General features: G+C 40.0%; 1 protein-coding gene across 4 annotated transcripts in view; it reads right to left on the bottom strand.

Moving 5' to 3' along the window:
- Positions 1 to 20,231: 20,231 nt before the first annotated feature.
- The window catches only part of LOC120527253 (WD repeat-containing protein 7), a 522,770-nt gene continuing 521,052 nt past the window's right edge, over positions 20,232 to 21,949 (bottom strand). For all 4 annotated transcript variants that reach the window (XM_039750464.1, XM_039750463.1, XM_039750462.1 and 1 more), the window contains one exon: positions 20,232 to 21,336. In XM_039750464.1, the coding sequence (XP_039606398.1) occupies positions 21,133 to 21,336 (204 nt within the window). In that variant the 3' untranslated portion in view covers positions 20,232 to 21,132. The remainder of the gene's footprint in view (positions 21,337 to 21,949) is intronic.

Raw genomic sequence — 21,949 nt, forward strand, 5'->3', positions numbered from 1 at the left:
CTTTTCTGTATTTATATGCTTCCCCTTGGCTGTATTATTCGTAGCTTTGGACTGGATTATCATTTTTATGCAGATGATATTCAACTCTACTTCAATGTTAAAAGTGGAACTTAATCAGAGCTTTCTCAGCTCACAACCTGCCTTAGTGAAATTAAAACCTGGATGGAGCAGAACTCTTTAAAATTAAATTGCAACAAAACTGAACTCCTGCAAATTGAGACTAAAGTGCAGCTTAATAAAATGAGCTCCTTCGCAGTCCATCTTGGCAGTGATCTCATCAGACCTGCCTCTACTGCAAAGAATCTTGGTGTCATTTTTGATTCCTCCCTTTCTGATTCCGCTCACATAAATCACATTAAGAAACTTTATTACTTTCACCTCTGTAACATATCCCATGTTCGCTCTTTCCTCTCCTTTTCTAATGCTGAGAAACTTGTCCATGCTTTTATCACATCCCGCATCGATTATTGTAACTCGCTGTTGGCAGGTGTCCATTCTAATCTTATATCACAGCTCCAGCTTATTCAAAACTCGGCTGCAAGAGTCCTTACTCGAACCAGCAGCAGCGAGCACATCACACCCATCCTGCTCTGCCTTCACTGGCTCCCTGTGTCTTACAGAATCGAATATAAAATCCTACTAATAACCTACAAAGTCTTAAATAACCTCACGCCAAACTACATCAGTGACCTTCTCTATCACTATGTGCCTGTCCGCCCACTAAGGTCCTCTGATTCTGGCAATCTTGTTGTGTCCCACACTAATCTTCACTCCATGGGTGACAGGGCCTTCAGCTGTATAGCGCCCAGACTCTGGAATGACCTACCGAAATTAATCAGGTCAGCTGACTCCATGAATTCTTTTAAAAAAACAACTTAAAACTCATCTGTTCAGGAAGGCTTTTAGCTCTACTTGACTTTATTACCCTTCTCTCAGTTTACCTCTCTGTCAAGATGCTCATGTAAACTGTGTGTGTGTGTGTGTGCTGGACCATCAATTATGTTGTCTGTTAGGCTTTCTCTGAATTTACTGTCGTAATGTTCTTTAGTTATTTTTTTGGTTTGTACAATGCTATATACTGTATACCCTGCCGTCCTTTCTTATATTCTGTAAGTGACTTGAGCATGGGAAAGGCGCTATATAAATAAAATGTATTATTATTATTATTAAAGAATACCAAAAAGTCCACAAAAATCCACATTTTACTCATCCCACATAATCCATGTGTCAAGTCATCTAGTCGTACACTCACAAAGTCAGAAACTTACCGGATATACTTGCGTATGAGTCGGGTCTTAAAACCCAAAAAATCGATCATAAAGTCAGACCCCGACTTATACACCCATTCAAAAATGTAACACTTAATTTTTATTTTTTGTTTTTACATCTTCTTGCCTCCTCCAATCTCGCATCAGTTTCTCAGACACATCGAATTTTGTTGCAGCAGCACAGTTACCAATGTCTTTGGCCACTTCAACGACTTATAATTTAAAACCAGCTTCACATTTTCTTCTGATCACAGATAAGGGATGCTCTTATGACAAAGATGTAATGAGAGTGTGAGATACAAAAAACACAAATAAGTGCAAACGTCGTTTCGGAATAGCTTGGGTATTGCCATGTGGTCATGTAGGCACAATACATAGAAAAAAAGGCAGTGTGCTCTGTGGTTACTCTATCAGGAGGATGTTAGCAAATCATAATCTCTTGGACCAATAGCATGAGCTTCCTGACTTCGACCTAAACAATACTGGAAATTATACAGTAAAATCAAGACCCGATTTATACGTGGGATGAATATACGGTATGTATTTTTACTAAAATGTTGTTAAATAAGCGACTCCCAGAAAACACTCTCATGAGCGAAAACGGAGCATGAACGAACATTTGATTCGCAGACCCGTCAGTACCTTTACATTCATATCCACAACTGGAGTAGTTTGGGATTATTTTAGTGGCAAAATGTGAAACCGCGTGAGTGGAGTGACATTTTGCTTGCTGAAGCATATTCTTTTCCTGAGAACATTTTCCTTTGTTTTCTTTAACTTTGAATCTTCAGTTGTATTTGTTTCTCAGTGAACTTTGTAATGTTGATATGACATTGTCACAGACGTGTGCACAGGAGGCAGTCATTGGGCTTGACTAAGGGTAAAACGGCAGGTCAGGGGTTGATGAAGTGCACTAATGTTTTTTCTCCCTGCTCTGAAGATCACCAGAAGGAAAGACCACCTAAACCCCAAGCAGGTTCGACTTTCGTCTGCAGACCACGCCCTCCTACTGACCTCACTTCCGCCCATTCCCTGTTGAACCCTCCTCTTCCTCCCCAACACCTATAAAGTCTGCCACTTGCCTTCCCCAGTTAATCCCATTCTAGACTGAGTCCTTTGAGACTACTCTAAGGTGATATCACTTGATATTTATGACAATATACGGGGATAATGTGGTGAGAGGGGACATGAAGGTGGTGGGTGTAACAGAGCTAGATGCAGAGGACAGGAAGAGATGGAAAAAGATGATCTGCTGTGGTGACCCCTAATGGGAGCACCTGAAAGAGGAAGAAGAAGGTACGAAGTGGATCCCCAAACCTTTTTCTTGTTTCTGTGTTTTCTTTTACAACATGAAGTGTTAGCCAAAGACTAAGCCGTTTCTGCATTGAACTCATGACCAATGGATGAGGGGCGAAGCCGGGTCTACAGTTACAATATTTGGTCCCGTTTGAGTGTGTTTACTGCAAAATATACACAAAATAAATGCTTTGGGATGTTGTGACCATGCGACTTGACATTTGGATTATGGGACACAAGTAACAGGAGACTTTTTCATGTCATATTTGATAGTGTTTGCTGTCATCCAGCGTTTGTCACCATAGACTCCTATTTGATCAAACGCTTTATCTCTGTTCTGCATGAAAAAAGTGGTTTTATTTTTTTTTCTTGGTCATCACTACAAACTACATGGGGTAAGTAACATTTTTGGCTGAAGAAATTAATTGAATTTTCTTTGAGACTTGTATCCCGTGTTTGATAGTTATCTGTGTGTGGTTTGTGCTTCTCTCTTGCCCATGTGGGTTTTCCCAAACGCGTGCTTTATATTTTATTTCATTGCCCAACTGATTAAGTGGTATTACATCAAAAAAGACATGCACAGGTTTTCTGATGAATATATTATGTGGAGACATGTAACAATGATCTGTTCATCTATTCTTCTAGGCCACTTAATATTTACATACCAATTGGAGAAAATGCCACATCTCATCCTTGGGCTGCCCAAGTAAAGCTAAGGTGACCATGATTGTGTTTAGCTGCCATTCACAATTCACATCCTGCTATTGAAAGGAACCCAAAGACGTCAGGCAAGAAGCTGCACGTAAACAAAAACAAGCCACACAAAGCACTGAAAAGATTACAAACAGCAGGGGACTGAAGGGCACTGACAGACATGGTGCATGTCGTTCTTAGTACTGCCCAAAACTTTTATTTGTTAGGCCACTGCTCGAACAGCCATAAAATGCATTCAGGGTGAGTTAAATTACAATGGTGGCAGAGGGTCAGCTCACAGATGCTGAGTTTCAACATCCGGCTGGTCACTTGTTTTTGTCTCACGGGAATCTGCACGCTCTCTCATCTTTCTCATCTTTGTGAGGTCTTCCTCTGGGTCCTTTGAAAGACACTGACGTTAAATTGATTGGCATCTTAAAACTGGCCCGACGTGTGAAATTCTGTGTTTGTGTGTGTGGCCTTGCTCTGTGAACAGACTGGAACCACATGCTTGAGCAGTGCTGGTAAGATAGGCTGTGGCTACTGTTTACGAAAGTTGTGGGGAGTAAAAGAGAGCATAAAGGTGTGCTACCTCTTCTAGTCCTTCTTGGCCACGTCCCAAAGACAACCATAGTAGGTTAACTAGACACCCTAAAATGGCCATGTATGAGTCAGTCTGGCACTCCAATCACAAGTGGTTTTCCTCTTGTACCCTGCCCAGGGCAGGACACGCTCCAGCCAAATGGAATTCTGAAAATTAAATTTAGATATAGAGACTTTATTCTATAATTAAACGAAAATGACATTTTAAAATGTTGGCCATCTTTTTGATAACTGCAAATCTCTCTCTATATATATATATATAAAATCCAGCGTCTGGCTGTATGTCTGTCTGCTTTTCACAAAAGAACTTACTTAATGGATTTAGATCGGGTTTTTTTCTATAATTTGTTTGTCCATTTTGGTTTTCTCATCGTGCTAAGTATCATAGTTCGCTTGTGGTACCGATTTACTTGTGAGAGTCCTAGAGATATGCAGCGGGCCGAAGTGAGTTTGGCAGGGTCCTCCTCACTCACGCACCAGCCTTGGGGCGTAACTTACATCCGCTTAGCTGCCGAACAAGAGAACTACTTAACGGATTTAGATCATTTTTTTTTTCTATAATTTGCCTGGACAGTCCGTCTGATTTTGTTTTCATCGTGCTATGTATCATAGTTCGCTTGCAGGAGCGATATATTCTCGCTAATCCGAGACAGACGCTGTGGGCTGGGGGGGGGAGCACAATGTCAGGATTGGGGAGCCAGGTGGGGTCCTCCTCACTGCCCTGTTTCACTACTACATGGTGAAGCCATGGGGGACGGCTAGTAATAAATAAGTAAACACATTCTAACAAGCACAAGTGCCTCACAAATGTTTGATAGCTCATAGTGTTCCTGGAGAGTGAAGAGTTTCATTCCCAGTTTCCATTGCCACTTGGCGATACACCACTTTGATCCCAGGCTTTTGACATTCATGTTCTTTCTAGAAATGCTATGGGTGGAAGAAGAGAAGGAAAAATAATCAACACCTCACTGAGGACTACAAGCTTCATATGTAAGTACAACTCTGCCACTTCTCCACTCTCCCATTTAGAAGTCACTCGCCCAGTTTATGCTGAAAGAGAACCAGAGAATATCCTGGCAGAACGATGGAAGGGGACGCCAGCCTGTCACAGGATGCACAAACACGCTTAACTAATGCACAGTAAATATATTAACACGCATTTACTGGGATGAGGAAGGAAAGCTCACAGCAACAACATGCAGAGTCCATAAAGAGAGACCACAGCCTGAGATCTGAGGCCAAGACTCATGAGCTGTGAGTCAGCAGTGCTGCCCAGCATGGTATTGTACTGCCCGGTCCATACACACATTTACAAATACACATACATATGCAAGGGTGCAGTAAATATAATTATTAGTTAGCAAATTAATATAATTCATGCTTTAAATGTTCACACAGACACACAAATCATTTTTTGCTATATATACACTGTAAATGGCATAGAGTACAGACAGACGTCCTGTTGAGACAATTGAGACAAGCCCTGATGTTCTTTTTGCTTAACAGTGGTTTGCGTCTTGGAAATCTGCCATGCAGGCCGTTTTTGCCCAGTCTCTTTCTTATGGTGGAGTCATGAACACTGACCTTAATTGAGGCAAGTGAGGCCTGCAGTTCTTTAGACGTTGTCCTGGGGTCTTTTGTGACCTCTCGGATGAGTCGTCTCTGCGCTCTTGGGGTAATTTTGGTTGGCTGGCCACTCCTGGGAAGGTTCACCACTGTTCCATGTTTTTGCCATTTGTGGATAATGGCTCTCACTATGGTTTGCTGGAGTCCCAAAGCTTTAGAAATGGCTTTATAACCTTTACCAGACTGAGAGATCTCAATTACTTCTGTTCTCATTTGTTCCTGAATTTCTTTGGATCTTGGCATGATGTCTAGCTTTTGAGGTGCTTTTGGTCTACTTCTCTGTGTCAGGCAGCTCCTATTTAAGTGATTTCTTGATTGAAACAGGTGTGGCAGTAATCAGGCCTGGGGGTGGCTACGGAAATTGAACTCAGGTGTGATACACCACAGTTAGGTTATTTTTGAACAAGGGGCAATTACTTTTCACACAGGGCCATGTAGGTTTGGATTTTTTCTCCCTAAATAATAAAACCATCATTTAAAAACTGCATTTTGTGTTTACTTGTGTTATATTTGACTAATGGTTAAATGTGTTTGATGATCAGAAACATTTTGTGTGACAAACATGCAAAAGAATAAGAAATCAGGAAGGGGGCAAATAGTTTTTCACACCACTGTATGTTGGTGTACAAGTATAACAAAACAAGTGCACTTTTATTCTAGACTATAAGTGAAGAAAAAATAAAGTAAGTTACAGTAGGCAGTTGATATGACAGCTTACGTGGTGCAATGCTAAGAAGTGCTGATGTCCGATCCGTGCTATATAAAATCATTACATTCCAATATTAACAATTCCCACACACCCTTCCAACATTCACGACAACGACATGTGTACTTGTTGCAGTGTACACACCTCTCTGAGCTATGGTTCCTATTACACTGAATGAGCACCTGAAACTGTACTTTCTTCCGTATACTGTATAAATAACATTCGAGCTATAGCGCGTCTCCAAATAAATCAAATTTGAGCTAAAGCGCGTCTTTATGTAAAAACAGCAGTGTCAGAATGGTGGGGGTTTAAGGCGGGGCGATCGTGAACGCGACTGAGAGAATGGAATTGAATTAAAAAAAAAAAAGCTAACCTTTACAATTATCATGCATTTACACTAGCTCTTACAGACTGACTGAAATCAAATGTATGTTTTTATTCTAAAATAGTTAAAAATAAATAAATAACCTTCGCCGTTCTTCCTGCCTGAAGTCCCTGTCTATCTATATAGTAATAACAGTAATTTTATTATTATATAGGAGCTTCCCTGTCTGCCTATCATATAGTGCCTTTCCTTCCTACCTATCTATATATCTATCCCCTTAGCTGTTTTTTATATATCTATTATACAGTGCCTTCCCTGTTTATTTATATATCTAGTGCCTTCTCTGCCTGTCTGTCTGTCTGTCTGTCTGTCTGATTGCATATAGAGCTGAACTTACTGCTCTGTACTGTTCTGTCCTCTGCGTGTCCTGGAGTACAAAAGAAACACCATGATACAGCAACATGTGGGGACTAGCAAGACCAGGGAAAAAACACGCGGTCACTGATTACAAACTACAAGATGAATGAAAGAGACAATATATGTGAAAAATATCATCGCACTGATGCAATATTATTTGAAAACAAACAGTGTCAGATCGGGTTCGAATATGCACCCGATCTGACGCTGTTCGGTTTCAGATAATATTGCATGTACTGTACTATTTTAGAATAAAAACATACATTTGATTTCAGTCAGTCTGTAAGAGCCAGTGTAAATGCATGATAAATGTAAAGGTTAGCTTTTTTTTTTCTCTAAGTCACGTTCATGATTTATGTGAAAACAGAAGTGTCAGATTGGTTGAGGTAGGGAAGGATCTTGAACACGACTGAGAGAATGAAAAGTGAATAAAAAAAAAAAAACTAACCTTTACAAGTATCATAAAATAAAACTGGCTGTTACACACTGAAATCAAATGTATGTTTTTATTTTAAAATAGTAAGAATAAGAGCAGTTTACTTTTCAAAAGAGAATCGTGTGGAATCGAACTCATGACCTTTTGATGACTAGTCAGCAGCTGATACCATTACGCTACCATGGCAGTTGTGATAAGTATGTGTCAATGTGGCATGCTAAGGCGGCTTTTTTCTGCAGTTATATTTTTGAATAAAAGCATACTTGTTCTGTTATAATTTGTACCTTTTGTGAAACTGTTAATTTAATATTTGGACTTCAGGCTTCATACATTATATAGTTTATGCCTACATTTTGTCATTTACTACTACAATATGAAAAACGTTTTTGTTTTAAAAATGTGTTTACACGGATTACTGTAGAAGCGGAACACACGTGAAATGTGTGTATTCCAAATAATGATCTATTATTTCCACTCTAAAACTCCACTTCACTCCCAGATAATCAATCAAGGCATGAGCTGGGAGAAGTTTGTGCACGTTCTAAGTCGGTGGGGGGATGGAATAGCCAGCTACTTGCAACTTTTCTTTTATCAGCACATTTAGATTAACAAAAGACGCTGGTGGGGAGGTGAGAACGGTTTTAAGAAGCGATTTAAGGTGGGACGGATCTACGAGTTTTTTCATAGGCTCTGGTCATTCTAGTGTTAAGTGAAATGGTCACCAAATCGCAGTAACCAAGGTATGACACCAACTGCGCTTACAACTTTAATTTAGCCTTCCATATTCAATTTCATTTATTCTTCATGAAGTGGCAGTTTTTAACATTCTGCTGTATAACATCTTAAATCTTTGCATGTCATTCCTATGGACCTTTCTTAAGCATTTGTTAAATAGTGCTGTATGTACAGTATGCATAATATTTTACAATTGCTTTCATTCCTGGTGATCCTTTCTTTCATTGTCTCTCTGATTCTTTACTATCTTTTAATTCTTTGCATGTTATTTCTGTAGTGGAAGGTAAACTTTGTAAGCTGAACAATGAGGGCCAGGTAAAGCTGGACACAAAGTGGTTTTCAGGTGGCCAGCACATGGACATCGTCTAAACTAAGAGGGCAGAGGTTCAAGGTGAAGAGGAGATGGTGCTGTCCATTTGTGAAATCTGTTCCAGGGACCGACGTATGCTTGAGAAAGATTGGAGGGGGTTGACAAATTCCGTCTCTGGGACTCCTCACTTATTCATATGAACCTCCTTTGATATATCGAGCCACAAATTCAATAAACAGTCTGTTCATCTCTATAAATTGTTGGTGGCAGCAGTCTGCCATCATGCACATTCAAGGCAATGTCAAGTTTGCCTTTAGGGGGATCATTTATCCTTTACTGGCTTTACAGGGTATGATTATGTTAACAATATTGGAGGCAGGACTTCACCTAACGAAGACGTTTTTTGTTTGGTGGTGCTAATAAAGCAAGAGTTAGTTGGACTCACTGAAGCAATTCAAATTCCACATCTACTTCATCTAGCCTGAGTAATTCAGCTTGTCTTATCCAGGTTTAATATTTCATAGCTGCTATCTCTTAGCACTCTTCACACGCACAACAAGCAAAAGGAAAATACACCTCAGTAACATCTACCCACTCTCCAACTACATTTATGTTGTTCCTGATTGGTCATAATTTGGCTTCTCATAAACAGCACAGTTCATCCTTTTCCCCTAATTCAATGTATGAATGGGTCGCATTATGAAGTGTGGTTTAGTGGACATGGTGTTGGCAGGTAGGAAAATAAGGCATAGGGCAGGGGTGGGCCCAAGCAGGGTGCTAGGTGAGAAAGGGAAATCACGTGGTGGCAGTGATTAGGTGCATCATCACGCTAATGCAGGAGTAAGGGCACCCTGACAGGACGAGTTAGTTGAAAAAACGACTTGTAACTGAACTAAAAACCCTAGATGGGCAGTGTGTGCTTTTCTAATCAGCACACTACAAAAAAAGTCATATCAGCACTTGAAGCTGTGCAGGAGAGAGCAACTATCCCAGGACTTACGGACATTTCCTAATCCGACAGACTAAAGAGAACTAAACCTGTTTAGTCTTGAGAGAAGGAAACTGCTTGGGGACCTAATCCACACATTGATAAAGTAGATCCAGCAGAACTGTTTCAATGCAATGGTGAATGATATACTCGTGGGCACCGGTATAAATTAAGGGAAAGGACTGAAGCCAGGAAGCAATTTTTTTATGAAAAAAGTCGTGAGAATCTGGAACAAACTACTGCGACATGTACAGTGGGTACGGAAAGTATTCAGACCCCCTTCAATTTTTCACTCTTTGTTATATTGCAGCCATTTGCTAAAATCATTTAAATAATTTTTTTTCCTCATTGACGTATACACAGCACCCCATATTGACAGACAAAAAAAAAAGAATTTTTGAAATTGTTGCAGATGTATTAAAAAAGAAAAACTGAAATATCACATGGTCCTAAGTATTCAGACCCTTTGCTCAGTATTTAGTAGAAGCACCCTTTTGAGCTAATACAGCCATGAGTCTTCTTTGGAAAGATGCAACAAGTTTTTCACATCTGGATTTGGGGATCCTCTGCCATTCATCCTTGCAGATCCTCTCCAGTTCTGTCAGGTTGGATGGTAAACGTTGGTGGACAGGCATTTTTAGGTCTCTCCAGAGATGCTCAATTGGGTCTAAGTCAGGGCTCTGGCTGGGCCATTCAAAAACAGTCACAGGGTTGTTGTGAAGCCACTCCTTCGTTATTGTAGCTGTGTGCTTAGGGTCATTGTCTTGTTGGAAGGTAAACCTTCGGCCCAGTCTGAGGTCCTTAGCACTCTGGAGAAGGTTTTGTCCAGGATATCCCTGTACTTGGCCGCATTCATCTTTCCCTCGATTGCAACCAGTCGTCCTGTCCCTGCAGCTGAAAAACACCCCCACAGCATGATGCTGCCACCGCCATGCTTCACTGTAGGGGACTGTATTGACAAGTGATGAGCAGTGCCTGGTTGTCTCCACACATACCGCTTAGAATTAAGGCCAAAAAGTTCTATCTTGGTCTCATCAGACCAGAGAATCTTATTTCTCACCATCTCGGAGTCCTTCAGGTGTCTTTTAACAAACTCCATGAGACCAAGATAGAACTTTTTGGCCTTAATTCTAAGCGGTATGTGTGGAGACAACCAGGCACTGCTCATCACTTGTCCAATACAGTCCCCACAGTGAAGCATGGCGATGGCAGCATCATGCTGTGGGGTGTTTTTCAGCTGCAGGACAGGACGACTGGTTGCAATCGAGGGAAAGATGAATGCGTCAAGTACAGGGATATCCTGACAAAAACCTTCTCCAGAGTGCTAAGGACCTCAGACTGGGCCGAAGGTTTACCTTCCAACAAGACAATAACCCTAAGCACACAGCTAAAATAATGAAGGAGTGGCTTCACAACAACTCTGTGACTGTTCTTGAATGGCCCAGCCAGAGCCCTGACTTAAACCCAATTGAGCATCTCTGGAGAGACCTAAAAATGGCTGTCCACCAACGTTTACCATCCAACCTGACAGAACTGGAGAGGATCTGTAAGGATGAATGGCAGAGGATCCCCTAATCCAGGTGTGAAAAACTTGTTGCATCTTTCCCAAGAAGACTCATGACTATATTAGCTCAAAAGGGTGCTTCTACTAAATACTGAGCAAAGGGTCTGAATACTTAGGACCATGTGATATTTCATTTTTTCTTTTTTAATAAATCTGCAACAATTTCAAAAATTCTTTTTTTTTGTCTGTCAATATGGGGTGCTGTGTGTACATTAAAGAGGAAAAAAATAATAATTTAAATGATTTTAGCAAATGGCTGCAATATAACAAAGAGTGAAAAATTGAAGGGGATCTGAATACTTTGCGTACCCAATGTAGTTGAAGCAGGAACTTTGACAACCTTTAAGGAGCGTCTGGATGAGATACTGGGACAGTTTAGCTATTAGCTAAACAAACGAGCTTGGTGAACTGAATGGTCTCCTCTCACTTGTCAAACTTCTTATGTCCACTGCCATCGTCATTTATCATTCAGACAGAAATACCAACATGACATGATCAGCATAAGACTGTAGGTTCAAGCTAAGGAGTGATGTACCATAATGAGACATTGGGACAGCTTAGCAATCAATTAAACAAATGAGCTTGATGGACTGAATGGCATTCTCTTGTTTGTCAAATTTCCTGTTTTCTTATGTGGAACAAGACAGGACCAATGCCCACAACTACTTCAGCTTGGGATCCTGGTCCATCATCTGACAGCCAGTGATGCAAAAGCAGTCAGCAATGTTTTGTTGGAAGGAAGAGCTAAAATGGATTCACATTACCAGGGCTAGAAAGAAATGACACTAAAGACACTGGGTTCAAATCATTTTAAAAATTGTGTACATAAAGGGTGACACGGTGGCACAGTGGTAGCGCTGCTCTCTCACAGTAAGGAGACCAGGGTTTGTGTCCTAATTCACCTGGGTCCTCTACCATGGTCCAAAGACATGCATCTAGGTGAACTGGTGATTCTACAGTGGCTGGGATGTGAGTGTGTGCTCACCCTGCGATGGACTGGCAGGGATTATTCCTATCTTGCACCCTATGCTAGCTGGGATAGGCTCAAGCACCCCCTGCAACCCTGTTCAGGACAAAGTGGGTTATAAAATGACTGACTGAAAATGTATACATAAAAGAAAATAACTGCATTAATAAATCAATAATAAATGTAAATAGTACATCTGCTGGCAACATTACTATTGGAGCATTTAGAGCCTTGTTTGCTCTTTACAATGTGCTGTATACAGTGGTAAGTAGCCTACAAATCTGCAGTCAAGTGCAAACTTTTTTTTTTTTGGCATTTACTTTGTAATTTTCAAAAGCATCATTTTATGTAAACTATTAAAAAAACACCGTATAGAAAAAAAAGTAAGAAAGAATTATACATGAAGACCATTTCGATACCAGCATCCATGAGTCTGCTTCACTCCCTTGGAGACTGCACAGTGACACCTGATGGCCAAATCCATTCATAACATTTTAAAGAAATCAAGTGCTTCCAGCCTAGAGAATATCTTCAGTTTGAAAGGCTAGAGAATAAAGAATCAAGTCAGACAAACATTATTATTTTTTCTCCCAAACATGTTTATGTAAACAAGGCAAAAAAACTGAAAGGTAAGAAAGGCCAAATAAGAATATAGATTGGTGAAGAGATTTTACAAGCTGCTGTTGTGAGCCTATGCTTCTCTCCTGCAAGTCTGGATAGATGGACTATTTACAATAGAAAGAGATATATTTCTAGTAACCTGGAACTGACAAAGACAGCATGCCTCAGGACCTGAGCTCAAAACAAGGGAACTGTGTCTTGATCGCCATCCTGCAAAGGGGACAGTATCAGTAGCCATACTGAGGTGTAATCCACACTCCATCATTAAAACGGCAAGCTGCATGCGTTTGAAATTCTGTTATGTTGACTCCTTTTGCTCCTGTGGCTTCCGCTAAGTCTTAAGGGAATGAGAAAGCGGTGGATGTGGACATGCAAATAAAGGAGCACACACAGAACTCTCCAATCACTCCTAATCACAGACCAGCATGGTAATAAAGGGCCTTACTATTTAAACAGCTCCCACTCAATGGCAGCAGCCTCTCCGAATACACTGTACCTGCTTCAGCTTAAGTGATTTTAATACTAGAAAACCTGTCTGACCTTCAGGATTTGTGGAATCCATTTTTTACAGTACATCATCAAACGAGTGACATTATTATTGGCTGTGAATCAATTTGTGAAATTCGGTTAAATTGAAATTTTGTGCCGTTACACATTCAGCATTTTGGATTGTATTAATAAAGATAGTGAAGTCCACCATGAACCCTAAACCTGTCATTACTCATGGCCTCTTTTTTGTATGGTAGCTCTAAGCAATCAGAATTCATCTACTTAAGAAAATCTACAATTACTTTTAGTCGAAGAGCATGCACATATACTTAGCATTCTGTGATGGCGTAATTTGTCAGAGAGCAAGCAGCTCCTCATGTTTTGATATTCATTTGCTTTGCCATTGACCTTTGGTATTTGTACTTATTGATGCTCTTTCTCTCCTTGCTCCATTGTGTAGAAACACCTTGAAGTGTCAGACTTTAAGAATGGCTCCCTTTTTTTCTCTCTCCCTCCTTTGTTGCATGTATTAGCTTGGCCTTGTCAGAACACATTCTCTAGTTAGAGGCTAGAAATATTTCCCTACTGACTCCAAAGTATTGATTTTTCAACATCAGCCATGTCTGTGAACTGCTAGGGTGAAAGGTGAAAGTTCAACCTGCAGTGGCCGGTTTTACCTTCCTATTAGTGTCATATCTTTCCCGGGTGTTTTAAGTTGATATGTGCTCTGATCCTGCCTGACTGGCCTAATACCGCGTGACGCTCGGCCCAGGCGAATTTTAATGCATTCCAAGGCTCTGACGACTCGGCTGTCATTAACGGAAACCTTTCAGGGCCTTGTGCTATGTTCGGCTGTCAATGACGCATTCTGTAACAGGTCTGCAGAACCTTAATACTCTGGAAATAAATTAGCAGTAATCACAGATATTAGAGCCAAACCCTTGAGCTACTCCTACCAACTATACATCATAAAAAACAATGCAAATATTTGCCTGTGGACACTTTATGACGGTTAGGAATGACTTAACCATAACAGCCAAAACAAGAACATTTTTAGTAGTAAACTGAGCTGAAATAAACAAATAAATAACACGATACTATACTTTTGCTCATTCGTAGGGTTGTTGGTAAAGATGTCTAAATACCTGATGTAACCTTTCTCCTCCCCATTGTCTCATATAGCAGTATTTTTTCTTTCATTCCTCAGGGCCTTCTGGTCCTCCTTTCTTTTGTCTTCACAGCTGTATGGATTCTAAAAATAATCTTGCTTTATTACATATTGGCAAAGCCTATATTTTCCTTTAACACTGTGCCATAAAATGCTGTGGTAAAATGGATTCAAAGATCATCCACCCACTCATTTTCTAACACGCTTATGCTGTTTAGGCTTGAAGGCCTGGCGCTCATCCCAGCGACACTGGGGCAAAGCACAGGGCCGCCCATCATAGAGCCCAATTGTACTGGACAATTAACTGGAAATGAGGTGGGGAGCCATGGAGATATGTGACAGGGAACAGGTCTTCAAATCACAACATTGAGCTTATGAGATAGATAGCAGTGCTAATCACTGCTTCTCCATGCAAGACCAAGATTTTATGTAATTTGTTTATTTTTTAGATAAAAAATTCAAATCTGCATTAGATGGTGCACTTAATGGGGAAAAGGTGCAAAATCCATTCATATAGTGACTGGAGCCGAGAGGCAGAAACATGAACTACTGTGATAGCTTTGAAGAACATGTCCATCCTTTTACTAAACCTGTCTAATGCAGTGTTAACGCTGAGGGGAGTATGATGCTATACCAGCAGCATTAGTTTGGCATATGGCAAGGTAAATTAACATTTTAGATATATCTCACAATGCATTTAAGATATTAGAAAATGAATCACTGATATCTAAAAATATATTTATTTCAAGCTATTCCAAATCCATTTTAAGATATATCCAATAAATCTCAAGATACCATGAAATGACAACACTGTTCATTTTGAGATACCGCAAAGGCAATTTAAGATATCACAAAAGTTAATTCCATATATCTTGAAATAAAATCCTGTGCATTTTTTATATATAAAATAAGTTATTTTGAAATAACTGAAACGCAATTCATGATATCTCAAAACAACTACCTGTTAAATGGCCGATGTTTTCAATGGGACTTCCTGCATACTTTAAGACAGGGTGAAACGAATTTTAGATAATTGGAAATGAGCAAGAGGTTATTTTGGGATATTTTGAAATAATAATTACATTTAAATAGCACCTTTCTAACATCCACAAAGTGTTTTACACTGACAGTGGAGAAGCACTTAAACCACCACCAATGTGTAGCATCCACCCGGATGATACGACAGCAGCCATTTTTCCCACTAGTATGCTCACCACACCTTAGCTACTCGGTTGTGATAATTAGTTAGTAAAGGGAATGGGAATGATTAAGGGGCCAGAATGGACAAGGCTGGGGAAGGCAATTTAGCCAGGACATCAGGATTGCAGATATCTGAAAATGAACAAGAAGCCATTTTACAATATCTGGAAAAATATCTGAGATATCTGTAAGTGCATTTCAGTGTCTCAAAATGGTTTGGATGTTAAATGAAGATAGTTGGAAATGAAATCAACGTGTCTTAAAATGTATTTTAGATATCTGCATATCCAATCATGTTTCAGATATCTCAAATTCATTTCTGGATATCTTACAATGGTAACTGTTCCATTTCAGGTATCTTAAAATGTATTTCAAGATATATGAAATACATTTAAAGATATCTTTAAAAGGGCACAAACGTATTTCAAGGTTTCTGAATATAATATTTGGATATCTACAATCACATATACATTTCCAGATATCTCGAATTACATTCCTCACTGTTTTCAGATATCTGAAATGCATTTTAATATTTCTCAAAATACCTTCCTACTCATTCTGAGATATCTCAAATGTATTTCAAGATCATCTTAAAATAGACAGGAAGTCCCATTCAAAAAATTGGGATACTTTATAGAAAGTAATTTTGGAAATGTTCAGTTTGAGATATTTCAGAATGTATTACAGTTATCTTAAAATGTAAAGGAACATATTTTGAGAACTGGGAATGTGTTTCAGATATCTTAAAAGGTGAACTGTATTTCATGATACGTTGCGATCTCTAAATGTTAATTTGACTTACCATAGTGAAGTCCATCACAGTGCACTAACATATACACTCACCTAAAGGATTATTAGGAACACCTGTTCAATTATCTAATCAACCAATCACATGGCAGCTGCTTCAATGCATTTAGGGGTGTGGTCCTGGTCAAGACAATCTCCTGAACTCCAAACTGAATGTCAGAATGGAAAGAAAGGCGATTTAAGCAATTTTGAGCGTGGCATGGTTGTTGGTGCCAGGCGGGCCGGTCTGAGTATTTCACAATCTGCTCAGTTACTGGGATTTTCACGCACAACCATTTCTAGGGTTTACAAAGAATGGTGTGAAAAGGGAAAAACATCCAGTATGCGGCAGTCCTGTGGGCGAAAATGCCTTGTTGATGCTAGAGATCAGAGGAGAATGGGCCGACTGATTCAAGCTGATAGAAGAGCAACTTTGACTGAAATAACCATTCGTTACAACCGAGGTATGCAGCAAAGCATTTGTGAAGCCACAACATGCACAACCTTGAGGCGGATGTGCTACAACAGCAGAAGACCCCACCGGGTACCACTCATCTCCACTAGAAATAGGAAAAAGAGGCTACAATTTGCACGAGCTCACCAAAATTGGACAGTTGAAGACTGGAAAAATGTTGCCTGGTCTGATGAGTCTCGATTTCTGTTGAGACATTCAAATGGTAGAGTCAGAATTTGGCGTAAACAGAATGAGAACATGGATCCATCATGTCTTGTTACCACTGTGCAGGCTGGTGGTGGTGGTGTAATGGTGTGGGGGATGTTTTCTTGGCACACTTTAGGCCCCTTAGTGCCAATTGGGCATCGTTTAAATGCCACGGGCTACCTGAACATTGTTTCTGACCATGTCCATCCCTTCATGACCACCATGTACCCATCCTCTGATGGCTACTTCCAGCAGGATAATGCACCATGTCACAAAGCTCGAATCATTTCAAATTGGTTTCTTGAACATGACAATGAGTTCACTGTACTAATATGGCCCCCACAGTCACCAGATCTCAACCCAATAGAGCATCTTTGGGATGTGGTGGAACGGGAGCTTCATGCCCTGGATGTGCATCCCACAAATCTCCATCAACTGCAAGATGCTATCCTATCAATATGGGCCAACATTTCTAAAGAATGCTTTCAGCACCTTGTTGAATCAATGCCACGTAGAATTAAGGCAGTTCTGAAGGCGAAAGGGGGTCAAACACCGTATTAGTATGGTGTCCCTAATAATCCTTTAGGTGTGTGTACATTCACTGTTTAACTTAACATGGAGGAAAACTGGAGTAGTGTAGGAAAAATCAAAAAACCAACTACACAGACATGGAGAGAAACTGTAAATTCCACACAGAAAGCAATTGTGTGCAGAAGGTGAACGGGAACACTCTTACAGCAGAGGCAGAAGCAAGAATCATTGCTAAAGAAAAACAAGTCAGCTTACAATAATAATATAATATAATATTGAGCTTCAATTCAGAACTGGTTTGATATTCTGCCCACACTCGCGGTATGCTGACCGGTGCCATTGGAGAGCACAGTAATTGTTAACCAAAGCGCTGGGCAGCGGGTGGTTAAAAGGACACGGTATTGAACAGTGCAGCATCACTAAACGAGGCATTTTGTTTCTCTATATTTTATTGAACACAGGACTGTACACACTACAATAACATTTCCAGTACATACTCAGCCTAATCTGCAAATGAGTGTGAGCGCACACGTGTTATTATCATGTACTGTTCAGCACACAGTGGGTTCACAGCTACTACTTCACATCAACCAGGAATTACTGCATTATGTCATATCTCCTACAAATAAATTGACAATGAAGCCACTTATGCATCTACATTTACAAGAAGGACAGTTTCAAATACAGTACTAACAAATCAATAAAATGTTAAAAGCTTACACAGGAGTGACAATACAAATTTTACTGCGGCGCTGAGAGCAGAGCATTGAAAATGCAAGAAGCACTGGGTCCGGGAGCACAACAGCATAATCATTTTCCTTTTATTATCTTAATGTTTGCAGCCTGAAACCAACATCGTTGATTGCATTTTAAAGGCTTGTCAAGTGGCGACAGCAGCAGCAAACGGTCAGGATGCATCCTCTTCTTAGGGGGAGTAACGGAAGCGGAGAGCAGTCTTGTTTCAGGGACCAAACCCCCTTCGTCTCAGTTTGCGTCAACTGTCTTTAAGAGATGCATTATGGCTTTAGTAGATTTGTTATTTTTAATTACAATATTCTCAATCATTTCAGTAAAGTCAGTATTTTAGCACAATGATGGAGTAAATTGTGACATAATGTATTTAATCCACATTCTCTGCACATAGACACATATACCTGCTTTACATGCAGTCATTTCTGTGATAAACTTGTGAAGTCCCAGTTAACTGTGCAAACAGCCAAAGCCAAATTTAGCATCCCTCCCTTTTGCAAATGAGCAGTTAAGTCTTTTATCCTGTCAAGCAAAGACTGACACTTTTTCCACCTTGGCACTAAATTAGCTGTTTTTATAAGGGGAAAAATGGACAAGCACATGAGATACACAATATGTGTACTAAGAAACAGAGAGCCAGTATTTAAACAGAGGCGAGCGGCACACTTGCTGGAGCCTATTAAGACTGTAGCTGCACTGAAAGCTGGAGCAGCAAACAAGGAAACATGACAGCTTTCCAGCTGACTTCAGGTGAAAGGCTTCAGCCTGACTGGCATGTGTAAATTTGGTACCCCCAACCTCCCTGCCCCCCACCAGCTCCTACTTGGCTCGTGTACAGGCTGCTCAGTTGGAACGTCTGAACAATATCTGGTGAAATTCAGACGCCCTGCCGCCAAATTGGGTTATCATCCAGGAGGCGAAACACTGCCACATGCACCGCAGTGCCCACCGATTTTGACTGTGGTGGCCTTAGGTCTAGCTACTTCAGACCTTGCTTGCAAACCATAAGTTGCTAAGAAAACAAAAGATTTCAGACATATTAAAATGACAACAGTCCTCTGCGAGTTCTTTTTTAATATTAAATGCCTATAGTTGTGGCAGCTGTTGTCTGATACCACTCACCTTTAACCCATAACCACAAACACTGTGTGTGCTACCTTACTTTTGCAGCACCCGATGGCACAGAGTCTTCAAAATATGCAATTGATGCTTAGCATCTCCTAATTCCAATGGAAACGCACCATGAGACGATGAATTTGTTATCACATGCAAAAAGATTTGTGAAGCTGTGTCACTATCATATGGAAATGACATCTGCTTGAAATGTGTATTTACAAGTACCTGATGTCAGGATATTTCACTGCTGAGTTATTTTCATCTATGTAATTGATCAAAGCCTTTCATTTTAAACTTATAAGAGTGTGCACACATGCCCATGACACTGACACTTGCCAGAGAAACTGTCTCAACTTAATGATACAAGTGCAGAACACTCTTAATTGTTATCAGTTACTTCCTACCTTTAGACCTGACAATATTAAATTAAAATGCCCCGCTTTGGTTGCCAAAGATTTAACAGGTTATCCTTATATAACATTCCTGGAGTAAGGAAATGTAAATTGAGGGGTTTCTGTCTCTGTATCCTTTACAATGGAAGGTCATACCTCCATGAAACAAACCACACTTTCCTATCATAAACCTATGGCTGCTTGACTCCAGCACTGTAAAAAGGCAATCGATTTCTAATACTTGGAAAGAAATATTACTGTACTTTGCTGTAAAATCCTGGCGAAAACAAAGAGGCTGCCTAAAGAAAGATTTACCCAGCGTACCCTGCTTGGATGATAAGAACTATTGGCCACTTGCCCTCGCAATCTGACTGTTATATAATTCCTCTTAGATCTTGACTGTTTCAGTAAATGTCACAGGTGCATTCAGTGGCAAGCCACCATGATGCAGCATCCCAGGCCATGAATGAGTATACCAGCGAGCTTCAGCCATACAAGTATTAATTATTTGGACATATCAAACTAATCCTTTCCACTCAAAACATGCTTGAGCTGCTACAATGTACTTCTTTTGCCTCTGCACACAATACTCAAGTTAAAGTGATGACAAAAATGGTACAATGTACTGGTAACCGCCTGTGAAGTTACATGCCACGATAAATTGGGTTATAAGTAAGCAGTGGCATACTACTGTCATAACTGAAAGAATATTCTTTGTTGAACTTAGTTACTTTTGTACATCTGAAGGCTACTATAAAAACTGAAAAATATAATTATAAAGTAAAGTAATCAATCACATACAGCAGTTTGCTATTTTTCAGTGTCACATGAAAATGGAATATGAATGTCCTTTTGAAAAGTGCAAAAGAAAATGCCAAAGGCTGGAGTACATCTTAAGACAGATACAATTAGACCAATTAATCCACTACCTGGAAGATACAAATTGCTGATAGAGTTGATGGAAAAGAAAGCCTTTCATTGCATTGAAAATATTAGGTACTCTTATTAATGTAATTTGTCTCTTCTCACTTTGAGGAAATGAGTCAAAAACTTAAATAACAAGATATACAGAGTGAAATTGGTCTCCTCATATTATGTCACATATTCTGATATGTTCTCTACACAGTATATTTCATTAAACAACTTCATTTTTGCAGATGAAATCACTCATCTATACCCTTCAATGTCTTAGAATTAAAAAATTAAAAGACCATACATACATTATTATAATAAACGATAGCTGACTACAACAGCAGCTTTCGGCTGGCTCCTTATGTTACTGTCACTGACTGTGTGACATTTCCTTTATATTTAATAAAAGGAAAAAACCTTTCAAGAATGCAGCAACTTATGTGTAAACAACCAAAAAGTGTAAACAATCTCAAAAAAGGACTACATGATCAGCAGAAATCCCAACTTCCAAGGCTCAAGGCTTCAACAGCACATCCTGAGCGGTGCTGGGTCTACTGGGAAGGCCAGGTTCTTCAGACCATGAATCTGTGCTCCTTGCCATCATGTGCCATTAAGATAACGTTGCGGTTTGATGTCCAGATGAGGCGTGCCAGCTTGAGAGCATTTTGAGAGCCAGGAGATGCAGGCTGGACTGGTGGCACCTGGTACGTTTTCATACATCGCAATTGAGGGGCAGAATTCAGCATGCCAATGCTTCCCAATAGTGAGGTGTTCATCTGAAAGAGATATTAAAAAGGATCAAATAAAAATAGATTTTCACAATCTTTGACTTCTTTTCATTTAATAATAATAAAAATACCTGCCGCCTTATATCTAGTGCTACTGGGGCGGGCACTAGCTCCCTCCAACACTGACCTGGATAACAGTTGGATGGATACATGGATTGTAACAATAATAATAACAATGTTGAATTGGACCTTCCACTGCAGATTTAAAATCATCATTACAAAAATGTTGAGCTGGCACATGCTAGCTACCCCACAGATCCAGGGTCTTGGCTTTGAACTTTTTACCCCATTGCTGTTGTGTTGGATCTGCATGTCCCCCACGTGTGCATGTGTACTCCAGTTTTCTCTCCACACCCCTAAAACATATATATTAATGTAAATGGAGATTCTAAACTGACCCCATTTAAACAGAAGTGTAGGGTTGGTGTGTGTGTGTGTGTGTGTGTAAGGACCCTACAAAGGATTGATATTTTCATCCACATGCTGCTTTGTTCCCCTGCTCCTCTGAATTCATTTCTAGTGGTGGGCAATTCAGAAACGATTCATTCTTTTTGAATGACTCTTTTCAGTAAACCATGGGAATGGACTTGTGAACACTGAT

Source organism: Polypterus senegalus, chromosome 4 (genome assembly GCF_016835505.1).
Source record: "Polypterus senegalus isolate Bchr_013 chromosome 4, ASM1683550v1, whole genome shotgun sequence".
NCBI classification, from domain to species: domain Eukaryota; kingdom Metazoa; phylum Chordata; class Cladistia; order Polypteriformes; family Polypteridae; genus Polypterus; species Polypterus senegalus.